This window comes from Melospiza georgiana, chromosome 16, assembly GCF_028018845.1.
Source record: "Melospiza georgiana isolate bMelGeo1 chromosome 16, bMelGeo1.pri, whole genome shotgun sequence".
NCBI classification, from domain to species: domain Eukaryota; kingdom Metazoa; phylum Chordata; class Aves; order Passeriformes; family Passerellidae; genus Melospiza; species Melospiza georgiana.
The window spans coordinates 7,898,595-7,911,725 of NC_080445.1; the positions used below are offsets into that span (position 1 = coordinate 7,898,595).

Below are 13,131 nucleotides of genomic sequence, written 5' to 3' on the forward strand. Positions count from 1 at the left end.
CATTCCAGCACTGTCACAAATGGAGCATTCTCTAACATTGTGAAAAGACCACACTGTGTTAACAATAAGATGCATTGTTCTCTTCCAATTTGCCATTCTGGTGAAAGGATTTTATTGTGAGAAAAATTTATTTTCCTTTATAGCTTTTAAAGGAAATGAACCAATAAAAACACAAAATCATTAGAGCCTTGTTCATTTAAATGAGCAGCCAAGAAGATGAATAATAAAAGGTCACCAACACTGAAGCAATCCAAATACCACAGTGATTTTATGACCAGCTTTACTTCAGCACAATTAGAGATCTCTGACAATATTCTCATCACTTCTATTTCCTCAGCAACAACAGCTTCCTCAAACAACTATTCATTCTTACAAAGCAATTTTTATCTAAATCTCTCAGTGACTTTCACTCAACAAAGCAAAACAAATGGTTCCCCTTTGTAAATAAGGCTGGACAGAGGAGTGAATCCAAGGTGCAGAGGCAGAGACAGGCCAAGCACCTGTGTCTGTGCTGCTCAGCCTTAAATCCAGGTTTCTGTGCAACAACAGCCTCAGTGAACTAACACAGGGTCTCCCTACTCAAAGCATGCTTGAAAGGAGAAAAAAAAAAAAAAAAAAAAAAGGCCTTTTAGAAACCATGGATTTCAAGCCCTACAAACATTCCTACCCACAAATTCCATACAGGAGTCACTTGCAAAAAAATCTCTAATATATAACCCACATTCCTGAAAACTGTTTAAATTTCCTTCCAAGCCCTGGAACATGGGGCATTCTTAGCTGTGCTGGAATGGATGTTTCTGCTGCTGCTGTTCTGAAAAAGAACTGCTGTTCCCTGAGGTGATGTGTACAATGATGTACAGGACTTGAGCAAAGGATATTTTCATGTTCCATCTCTGCCATTGCTCAAGGAAGGACAAACAGGATAGCAAAAGCAGAGAAAAGGCTAAACTTAGCACAGTGTCCTCCCAATATGTATCACTTAACACATTCTGTATTGGCAAACACTCTGGGCTACTGTGCAAATAGCCCATCTAAAAAATTCCATCCAATCCATCACACCCTGCCCTCCCATGCCAGGCCAGCAGCCACAGGGTTTCTATCAATAGCAGCCATCCAGTAAGGGCTGCCTGGGAGCTGTCCCTTCTCAGAAACAGGTACATTAACAGAACACTGAGTTCTCATTATTTCAGCAAACATCAGTCACCTGCCTTTCACATCCAATCCATTAAGCTAGATTTGATCCCTCAGAGCCTCTGAATTCCAATCAAGAAATCCAATAAGCTGCCTAGAGATTTCTTTATTTTATATTTAACAAATATACTAAAGTCAGGGTAAAGACAAAACAACTATTTCCTCCCTCTGTACCTCTCTCCTGACATCATCTCAGTGCCTGGGATCTGAAACTTTTATAATTATAGGTGGCTTTCATTGTATTTTCCCCACTAATAGACTGTGAATTTTCACTTTGCTCATTACAGAATTGGACATCATTAGGTGTCCACCACAAGCCTGCCTATGTGATGGTCTCACTTTCTAAACAAGTTAAAATACCCAATTTCCTTTGGTTATGAGGTTCCTGAAGCTTTTGAAAAGACCAAGTCCTGGTCAAAGCTGTTCTGTTTCTCCAACCCCAAATTACTTTTGGTTTTGTACTGACTCAAGCAGAGTAAGAACATACCTCCTCCTTTCCCAGGGTTTTCAGGTGATCCAGGATCTGTGACACCACTGTCTCACTCAGTTTATTAATTTCAGCCAGGAACTTGGAGTCTCCACCATAGAGAGCATCATTGGAATCAACTGCAGAGATGAATTCAAGCTTAGGTCTGGCTAAAGAGCTGTACATTTATTTGATATGCAAACATCATATATTGATAGAAGACCACATCTGGCAGTCATAAAATGACCCTCCTCCATGAAACACACACAGAACTGTTTTTAAGTGCCTACCACTTGGTTGCCTACTATGTCCTTTTGATTTGAAGAGCAAAACTCTCAGAAGACTCTTTTAACTTGAAACCAGCCCTGTATTCCTGGATGCAGCAAAGCTAAAAAATATCTCCTAGACTCAATGTTAAGCAACATATCCTGTCAATTTTCAGGTTTTCCACAGAGACAGACTCCCTGCTTCCATCACTTCAGAAGAGCATGGCCATCATCTACAATGGCAGCAGCAGTGGGCCAAACAATTTGTGTTTTATTTAGTAAAAATTAACAGATTTTCAAAAGAAACTGCCTTTTTCCCCCCTTAATATAAACCCATGATTACCTCAAAGTGATGGATAGAAATTCAAGAAGTGTATTTTTAGTTTCAAAGACCTTAAAGGATTCTTAGGAAGGAGAGAGCTCACATTTTTACAGCTTCTATAATTGTGATTTTAAACATGTCTTTTACCCTAATTTATTTATGTTCTATTAAGAAGTAGGGTAAAAAGAAATTTTTAGGTTTAATTCTAGGTAAATCAGAAAGCAGAAAAGATGGAAGATAATCCCCTGTTTACTTGGAAACTTCATTTCAATAAGCTAAGGTACAAGGTCCATCTGGAAAAAACTCCCACTGCCCCTGCTACAGGGGGAAAAATTACTAATTTATATTTCCATGCTTCTCTCCATTAAAATCTAATTTATTTAGACTTCTCATCTTGGGATTATGCAGCTATTTTGGTCATCTAGAAAATGGAGTGAAAGAAAAAGCTAAAGCACACTTCCTTACAGAATCTGAACAGCAGATTTACTATAGATTTACTACAGAGTAGCACTTCCACTGAGAGCTGTTTTCTGTGCAATAACTGCAAGAGGTGTTTGGCATGGGTGGTAAATCTGACAGACTATTCACCAGAACTGCACAACACCTTCCAGCCTTCCCCTCTGTGCAAGTCTGTGCAACAAAGAAAAAGTCAAACCATCTTGGCCTCTCTGACTCATTACTCTTCAGGATGCTTTAAAGGATTTTTATTTATTACTCTCCCTTAATTTAGTCATCTATAATCAGAAGGCAAATATGCAAATTTTAGAGCGTATATCAAAATATTCCAAAAAATTATTACAAAAAAAGATGACAGCTATTTTTCAAAATGTAAAATCTTTAGAATTTTCTAGCTATTCTGAATATTTTTGTAAGTTACTGCAATTTCCAGAACTCAAAGCCTGCCTTCAAATCAGCAAATACATCATTTAAATAATGAAGACTAGCTTTACATTCTGAAAACTGGAGTTGTTAATAAATGTGGATGAAACACCAACGATGAGTATAAATCAAGTTGATGCTTTAGACTTAAATAAAACCCTTCATAGGCATAATCTTTACTTGAAAAGCTCACATTTATAACCATTTGCACCAACACCACCAGAAGCAAACTAAGTAACCCACTCTGCACAGATCCACTTTTAAGAACAGACTGCACCTGTCCAGAAGCCAACTCCTGGATTATTCTAAGTTACAATACCTGGAACTGGATAGAAAAATAATCCATCCTGTGAGACTGATTACCACTGATCTTCATTAACTGGCTATGCTAATAAGATAATACTACAAAAGCCCTGGTGGAATGCAAGGAGCCAGAACCCCCTTAGGTATTACCTTTATCTACATGGTAGATAAATGCTTCTTGAGTCATTGCAGACAGCAGATGCAAAACATTGGTATAAATCCTGACTTTGTCATCACTGTTATCCTCCCAAGTGTAATCCTGGATCACATTCAGTAATCCTCGCACAAGGAACAACACTCCCTGTTCTGGATGGTCCTACAGAGGAGAAAAAAGACAGGTCAAAACCAACAGCACAACCCCAAAAGAGAAATAGGATTATTTGCAGTCATTCAGTGCTGGAGAGTCACAGTTTGAGCTCTATAAAAGCAGACCTACAATATAATTAAAGCTGACAGCTACTTTTCTTAAGTGTGCTTCCTGCAAAGCCTTTGAATTTTTTTCCAGTTTCCATCTAAAATGCCCATTTGACCCATAAGCAGAACATGATCCAGGCAGCCTCCACAGACAAACTTTGAAATGCTTTGTTTTGGAGTCATGGGGGAGCAGTACAAAATTAATTGTCAGCTTCTTAACAGCTAAGCCTCTAAAATTAAACAGTGGGTAGATTTCATTATTTAAATGGTATCAGTAAGCTGTAGTGTATTACTCATATAATTATGAGTTTCAGAAGAACTCCTACACTGGGAAGTCAGTTACAGACAATCAACAATCTTTTCATATGAAATGAAAAGAAAGATTCTGCTTTACATAAGCTGGGAGTTTTTACAAGCAGCTTTAATACTGCACCAGGCTGATTCCAGCTGGCAGTTGGAGCAGTGGCACCAAGACACACAGGACAAATCACAGCCCACTGGGGACACTTCTTTTGATCTTCTGTAAACAGGGAACAGAGTTAGGGAAGCTAATTTCTGAATGCTGGCATCTTGTTGCAAGTTATTTTTCATTAGTGAATCTGAGAGGTTGTTTCAGTCCCTTCTTCCATCACCTGCCAATGAACCCAGTCACTGCACAGCCTTCCCTCCAGCCTTCCCCTGCAGCCAGGGACAGCAGTGACATCCCAGGGACAGCTTCCCCTTCCCTCCACGTGTCTGAACAGGGGACACCCCTGCCACTGCAACAGCTCTGACAGCAAGGATGTGAACAGCACCACACTGAGTGCTGCTTCACCAAATAGGCAAAGGAAAAAGGAAGGAGAAAACCATAAGGGAGGTTTCAGTGAGGAGGAAAAACCCACTCTCTCCAAGAACAAATGAATATACAGGTAATTTACAATTTCCCCTCATCTTTTAGATATAGCTGAAAATATTGGAGAGAAAATTACATTTCTCTCTAAATTTGACAGTTAGTTAAAAACTGGAAGGGTGTAGAATGGTAGTACTTTGTGAAATATTCATCAGAAGAGGAAGGTTATGCCAAAACACATCTTCTAATTATTGTTTTCACTCAAATGGTTAAGCAACCTATACCAAAGTAACTGAAACTAATAGGAACTACAGCTCTATATTCTTCCCCTTCTCATGCATTAGTGTTTTTTGAATACTTAGCTAATAAACCAGTAAATAAATTAGTAAATTATGTTTACACAATTAAATTATGGTGAGATTTCACTCTACCCCAAATCCACTTCTAGTGAGAGTGCAGTGCTCCACCTCCACACAGTTATTCTGCCTCCCCATTTTGCACTGGGGTGAATGATTCTGCAGAACAGTTCATCTTGTCACAGAACACTAATCCCTGCATTTCCCACTCCAGACATCCAATCTATTCTAAATTTTTAACCAGGAAAGTCAGAATAGTCTATAGTAACCTGTGTGCTACTCACACACACTCCACTTACCGGAACAACCAATAATGTGGAAAAGAAATTACACAGGAATTCCAGGAGGAAGGCATCAGAAGGTCGCATCTTTCCATCTACACTGATCATTTTTGGCACTTCAGGAACAAGGCTCACTGCAGCTTTGAAAAAAGCATCAGCTACAAAATAAAAATAGGGTTGCTGTTATATCACTCCAGCTGTGATGGCAGCCATGCCTGTAACCCAATGGTTGCTTTGAATTTGTTTCAAAATTCAAAGAAAATTAATGTGCTGAGCTGCAAAGAAACCCAAGACTCAGCAGTGGTTTGATTCTTGAGAAATCTGTTAATTTGAATGGTGCTGTTTCTCCAAAGGAAGTTCCCACATCACTCAAAACTTCTGAAAGTATAACTCTTCTCCTTTGCATAACATGGAGACATCACCATTTCATATGCATAGCATATATAATAAGAAATTAGCACAGGATTCAAAACTGACTTAGCAAAGAAATAATTATGCCAGGAGAATGGGGAATCCAAAGTGGGGGAAAAGGTTCATGCTATCTTGCTCACCAATTCATTCACAAAAGGATGTTAAGTTCTAAGGAAGTACCAACAACTTCATATTTCTAATTAATCATAATCCCTAAAGGTAAAATATTGATATAGTACCAGAACCTGGGGTATTGCTGGTTACCTAGATGAAAGAATACTTTCCAAGAATCACAGTACAGGAATTAGAGAAACTATCCACCATTACAGCCTTGGCAAAATAGCTGTTAAGAGGTTTTTCATAACTCTTTATTATGTCTCTAATCTTAAAAAAACATAAATGCCAAACACTAGAACATCTATTCCTCAGTTGATTAATATTCACAAATTAAAAGCAACAATATTTTCCCTCTTACACTCCTATATATGCTGAGTTCACAAAAGAATTTCTGCCAGCAACATTGTTTTGCACTTTCTTGGCAACATTTCAGAATATCCAAGTATCCACATCCCACTCAAGTTGTTGAGCTATATACTTCAAAGGATTCTTCAGAATTAATATTGTATCTTTATTTTAGAGGAACAGAGACCCAGGCCATGTAATCAGCTTTTATCAAAAGCAAAAGGAGAATTCTTGGTGAAAGCCAAGAGTGTTACATGGCTGGGATGGAGATACCACTCACAGGCAGGCATGGGCATTTCCAGGAGCACAGCTTGCTCTGGAAAAATTCATTTGAGACTCCAAGCAAATTTGCTAAATATAGTACCAAGTGATATCTAATTTAAGCTTATGAGGAATACCAGAGAAACATGTGCTTTGGAAAAACTGTAGTTCTTCTCACTCTTGTTTTTTCAGCACACAAGTGCTCAAGGACTTTTTAGTGCTCACAACACAGACCCCTTCCTTCAAACACTGTCCTTCCTTTTATTCTGCACATTTGTTTGGAGGTGAAAGAAGGTTCATTTCAAACAACTTATAAGTTTAGACAGCCAACCCAAATGAAGGTAAGTAATCTTTCTCTGCTTTATTTGAGGAAGGAAGGCAGCAGCAGATGTTCATTCTAGCACAAGTAAATGAGTTGCTGTCACTTCCACAGTTGTCTCAGCAGAAAAAAATAAAAGTGCATGTCCCACATCACCCTACAATAAAAACATGTGACCAGACAGATGAAAAAATGTGCCTTAGAGAATAGTCTGCATACCAAAGTACCCATGTCTGTGCAGGGAATGCTCCTGCCTGCTGAAGTTATTTCATAACAGGACAAGAATGACCTGTGCAGCAATCAGCATCCACAGTGAAAAAGAGCTGCAAAGTGCCTCACCCTGATTTACTGCCTGCTCCCCCAGCAATCACAATCCTTCATTCTCCTCTAAACTTCTGCCATAGTGCAAACCCAAAACCTCTTATCTTCAATTTGAAAACCTGAAATTGATTCAATTTACTCTTCCTGCTGGTACAGCCAGAACTGGCAAAGGAGAATGTGTTCATTTTGCAGGAAGCCCTGCCAATGTGTGCTAACCATTTCATGCTGGAACACTAAAAGCACATTTATCCAAGATATATGTGCTTCATAAGAAGCAGAAATAAATGCATATCAATGCAAAGGTTTTTATTGCAGACTGCAGAAAATGACCTGTCCTCTAAACATTACCATCCTGGCAGAGAGGTGTCAGAGAATGCAGTACATGCTCTGAGTTTGGAGAAAAGGCTCCCTAGAAAGGTTGTCACAGACATGCTGTTTTTTCAAGTATGAAATGAGCATCAGTGTTTAATTCTGAGTTACATTAATTATGAGGTTATGCAATGATGGTTTCTCTGTATCTTTAAAAGAAAATTTTTAAAACTATCACTGTAGAGATGTTTTAAAACAAAACCATACATCACTTTTCCTTGCTTCCAAAAGATATAAGGAACCACATTAAAAGCACTGAAAACCACAACAATCTTATGTTCTTGATTGAAAAACCAAAAAGAAGATAAAAAAGGTTTCTTTTGATGAAGGATGCTGTTTTCTTATCTGCCTAAAGTACAATACTGCTTCTTAAGTGAACCACTGTAAAGTGGATGAGGGGAGAGCAGCCTGTGCATTACAACAAATCACCATGATGGAGCCTTCCCCAGCTGCTGTTAATATCTTGTGCAGTGCTCTGAACATATCATACTTCATGCTTCACTACATTCATCCTTTCACAGCAGCTCCTTCATTCTGCTTGACCATAATCCCATAAATCTTTCCCCCAAGCATACATGCTGACCTTCAGGCTACAGAAACTAACAGTCTTGGATATCCAAGTCAGCACTTCAGAATTTGCCTCCTACAGAAGAAAAAACAAGTGAAATTGGTGTTGAATGTTGTTATTGACAATATTCACTGTGGCACACGTACATGTTTAATTATACCTACACACAACTATATGTACCTCCATATATTTATATATATAAATATTCAGCTTGCATTGTATTTTCTGTATCTCTGATAGCTAATTAAACTGCACAAATTCAAGACTTCAGGCAGGCAAAAATAAGAAGGAACAAAGTCAGATGGGAAAACAATTAAACTCCTTAAGTCCACCTTCAAAGAGCAAAAGGGAGAGAGCTGAACATACCTACCCAAAGTATTTTTAGTCACAGCTACAATTACACCAGACTAAGTCCCCCCAAAGGACAAAAGCAGGGACCATGCACATCTTCTGCATTCCACACCACTTCCCTGTCTTACAGCACTGTCAAACCTAATTTAATACTCTGAAGATTTTGCTTCCATGTCCAACAGATGTTGGAAATTTAATGAAGCTTGCACTCCGCTGCAAAAAATTATTGGGAAGCAAGTGTGGAGTTTTGTTATTCTATTTTTTCTGTTAAATAAATTAATCCATTGCTGTTTTGACAACCAAGCATTGTAGACATTTGAATCTCCTTCTTCTCACATTGGTGGGGTCACTGTGAGAGTTCTGCCACATTGTTAAAATGTGGTTTTCCCTTGAACTACTGCTGAATATTCTTCATCTTAACGACCTCTACACATCACTTCCAATCCAGAAACAACCAAGAATTCTTTGAAGGAAAAAACTTGAAATTAGAAAATGAATGCACTGCTCCTTGGTGAGCTGGAATGTACTATGTTCATTCATGCTATGAATTAGCTGCAGATAAAAAGTATCAGCAAGATTGTGTTTAAAAGTAATTCCCTTTAAAAATACTTAGATTAAAAAAAAAAAAAACCTCTTTTAATATTTATCCTTATAGAAATGGCTCTTCAAACAACTAAGAAGAAAGAAGATAAGGAAAAAGGTCCTCATGAGGGTACATAACTTAATAAAGGGTGGGGTGGATGGGGGAAGGAGAGGGAAGAAAAAGTTTTCAGTGGAGCAAAATAACTTCTGCATTCCTTAAGGTTTTGCAGAGACATGTCCTGAAGGGGAGCTGGGAGGTGACAATGTCTGCAGACTGGTCTGGAACGTGACTGCAAAGCATCACAGATGGATGTCATGATTCTGAGCAATAAAGCAGCAGATGAACTCTAATATTAGTATGGTATGTGGGGAAAGAAACAGCCCTTGCTACAACTATAGAAAGAAAGCTCTAAATAGGCTATTTACACTCATGAAGGATTTTGGAGTCATTATAGATGGTTTCCTGAAAACATCCTAAACAGCTGTTGAAAGGCAAGGCAATTATAAGAATCACCAGGAGAGTAATGGAAAACTGAGGTGCCATTGTATCATTTAGATTGCTGTTGGGCATTTATACCTGGAATAATCTAATCTAGTTCCAATCTTCCCATTTCCAAAAGCACAAAAAGATAGAAGTGCTAGGGCATGGAACTGTCTCCTCATTAGAAAAAGCAATACTGACAACAACTTCTTCAGGAACTTGCAGACTGCATTATCTCATGGACAGCAAGAAGAAAATGAATCAGGAGTGGCTGAATTCTGCTCCAGCAGATCAGCTGCATGCTCTGAGCCACTCACCTAACATTTAACATAAATCAATCCCTAAACATCAGATTTCCAAGTAGCAGGTCACTGTGGAACTCAGCATCCCATGAGGTTACAAAGACCAAAAAGTAAAAATTGATTAAAAATATTAAATTCCCAAGGACTGGTCCATCTATTTTATTAAATACCACGGTCTGGTACAAGCTTTGTTGAAGTATGTATTAAATCACCTGCACCTGAAAGCCAAGAAGCATCATTCTACATTATTGTTTCCCTAGGAGATGCTACAAGACACTTTCAAAAACAGGTCATGGTCTAGACAGACTTGAAGAACTGACAAACTGATATAAAGTTCTAGCCTGAAAAGCTTCCAGAGACAGAGATGTCACCTCTCTCACATCATACAGAAAAGTGACTGGCTGGGATAAAGAGACGAACAAGAAAAAGCTCAGGGAATGGGAGAAGCCTCCAGCTGTGTAAGTCCCAGGTAACAGAAGAGGTCACAGCTGTGTCCAAAGGAAGCAACACTCAGCATTGCAAGAAAGGAAAACAACATGACATCATGCTTTTCCCAAAGCTCTTTTACTGCCTTCAAGGAAAGCAGTATTTAAAAAGATAACAGAGTCACCATATACCATTCTCACCAGAGAAACATAAACCAAGAATCCTAGTATCTGTAATAAGGAAAATCTCCTCATGTTCCTATTTCTCTAAATTCATCATCTCAAATTCTCTCTATTTATAGTCTTCAGATCTATAAAGATTTCAGGAGATTAAGAAGAAATACTAAAAACTGTTATCTAATGGTATTTAGAAAATACTCTAAACCATGATTTGACTATGATTTAAAATTACTTATTAGTTATTTCATACCATACTTTCTCCAGGGTGTGACTGAAGCATTTAGAGAATAGTCATGGAAAAGTAACATTTTCTGCAACAGAAATGAAATTATTTTCCAATCTCCTAGGTGGAACTGTGTTTAGCCACAACTGGAAAACAAAACAAATAACTAGAAGTGCATTAAGCACTATATGCTTAAGAATTAAAATCTGCATTTGCTCAGCAAAAAGGTCTGCAGCAGTTGATCTGAGGGACAGACTCTCCATTTTTATAAAGTTTAATGTTTGACAATATCCCAGTGAAATCAGTCAGACTGAATCAGTTGAATTACCTTATTCACTCAGCATGTTATTTCTCAAATGAGGCAAAGATTTCACAGCCTTTAAAACAAAAATGCTGCTTAACACACGTTACCATAAAGTTATGTCATCTCTACCACCTGCTGAATGCTGTGACCAAACATTAAAAACTCATGCTGTCTCTTTTTTTTTTTTGACAGACAAAAGCAGCATTTCCACAGGGAGGAAATGTGTGCAATGAAAATCCTACCTATGTCTCAGAAGTCCAGAAGAGTGACACAATGGAGCATGCATTTAATCTCAATTTAGTCCAAGCAGCCCCATGACAGAAAGCATGACCAATGAGAATTTATCATTCCTGCTGGCAGCATGCAGTGCTCAGTGGCTCAGCTAAGAGAAATGAAAAGCTCATCTCTGTAAAATCTAGCATCTTCTTTCAAAGGTGGGCTCTTAATAGGCTCTCCAGAGGTACAAACTATGCATCCAGGGCAAATTCACCTAAAACATTTTAAACATAATTACAGATTCGTTTCATTTAAAGCAGGTCTTAGGATCTGGAGATGAAAGACACAACAGTCATTTTTAATCCATTCTGAATATTCCCAGACAGACATTCATCAGTGTATCACTGCTGGAGTTTCATGAGCCTATAAATTTACATTTCTGACTCAATTAATTGTCTTTAAGAAAATCCATTCCACAAAAAATTACAGTTTTCTAATACTGAAGTATTTGATGAGTCCAAACACTTGATTTCATTAACAGTGTGGGAAATCCAAGCAAGCAAGGCTGGGACAGAGGAAATGGGAGCAGTGAGACACAAGGACTGATGGCAACCACTGCTGCCCCTTGAAACTGGGAATGAGGCAAACCCCAAACTTATCCACCCATGAGCAGATTAGCTGTGGCTCTCCAATTGCTGATAGTTTATCAAGGCAATCCTCAGACTCATAAATCCATTTTTTGTTATGACCTGCACATACTTCTTTTTCAAGACAGATACATTGGCAATTTAGAGAACTCTTCCTATTGCCAGCAGAAGTTGTGGAACTCAATTTTGTTATGTGTTTAAGTGAAAAGTCAACTCACAAACAGCTGAACTCCCTGTAGAAACTTAAAATTAAGAAAATCCAAGACTTTACCCTGCTACAAACAGCAGCTGGAATCTTCAAGGAGGAAATGCATGCACAAAGCTCATGCATGCACCACTGCTGACTGAGCTATCAGATCAGGTACATTACCTTTCAGCTTTATTTCTCTTCACAATTTTAAACCAATTAAACTAATTCAAATCAGCATGAAAGAAAGGTTACAGACAAGGCACAGTTTCCCTTCCTGGCCTAATGCTATCATTAATGGCACACTCCTAAATCTTCCCTTCATGCTGCATTGGTTTTAGTAGATCAGAGTCTAATTGGCACCAGTTAACTGACTGGAGTGAAATTTCCTGTTATGAATTAATCAGTACTTCTTACTTCTTACTCATTCAGTTGAGATACAGATTAAACTGAGTGAAAAGTGACTTTCAAGGACATATTATGTGACTTCAGGGCACCAACATATGGAAAGACAGTTCACAAAAAATGTCCCAAGACAGTTTCTGTTTAACACATGCTAAATTACTCACGCAAGTGACATGGCTCTGAGTACAAATTATACCCAAAATAGCTTTGCAAGGGGAGCAGAAAAGTGATTAACTATAAAACCTTGGTAAATGAAGTGAGCTACTGAACATCAGTTTTGCTCTTGCTTCATTTTAACAAAAGCAGAGATGGAGCAAATGCTCCCCTCCCTAGCTCATGGGTCTAAAATTCAGGAGAGTGTGGTTAATGAACACGTATTTTAGAGACTGAGTCCATAATACTTTGCATATATCTGCTCCCTTAGAAGATTTCAGGATGGGGTTCCTGTAAATTGTTTAGCGAGTGCACTATATTCATGTGTCAGACAACAGCACATTTGTAAACACTCACACTGAAATATCTGGACAATTGTTGGGGCCCAGGAGTCTCACTCAGAGAAGAACTGGATCACAAAAATAGTGGAAAAGCAGTTTATAAATTGAAAGATATTAAATTACAGAATGGGTCCCAACATGGTCAGGGAATAATTCTCAAAGACCAAATATTACAGAAAACTGCTTTGGATTTGCTTCCAATAAGAGAAGCTTTGCAACACACCAACGATAATGAAAATTGACATACAGGATAAGGTAAGCTGGTCAATTAAATAAAACACCACAGAGAGAAAAGGTGAGCCCATTTATGTAAACT

At 38.2% G+C, this 13,131-nt stretch overlaps 1 protein-coding gene across 1 annotated transcript in view; it reads right to left on the reverse strand.

The window, feature by feature from the left end:
• The window catches only part of VPS35L (VPS35 endosomal protein sorting factor like), a 41,892-nt gene that overhangs the window by 2,061 nt on the left and 26,700 nt on the right, over positions 1–13,131 (reverse strand). Inside the window, exons 27-29 of the mRNA XM_058035448.1 lie at positions 5,326–5,465; positions 3,578–3,743; positions 1,679–1,797 (exon numbers count right to left, since the gene is read on the reverse strand). Of these exons, the coding sequence (XP_057891431.1) occupies positions 1,679–1,797; positions 3,578–3,743; positions 5,326–5,465 (425 nt within the window). The remainder of the gene's footprint in view (positions 1–1,678; positions 1,798–3,577; positions 3,744–5,325; positions 5,466–13,131) is intronic.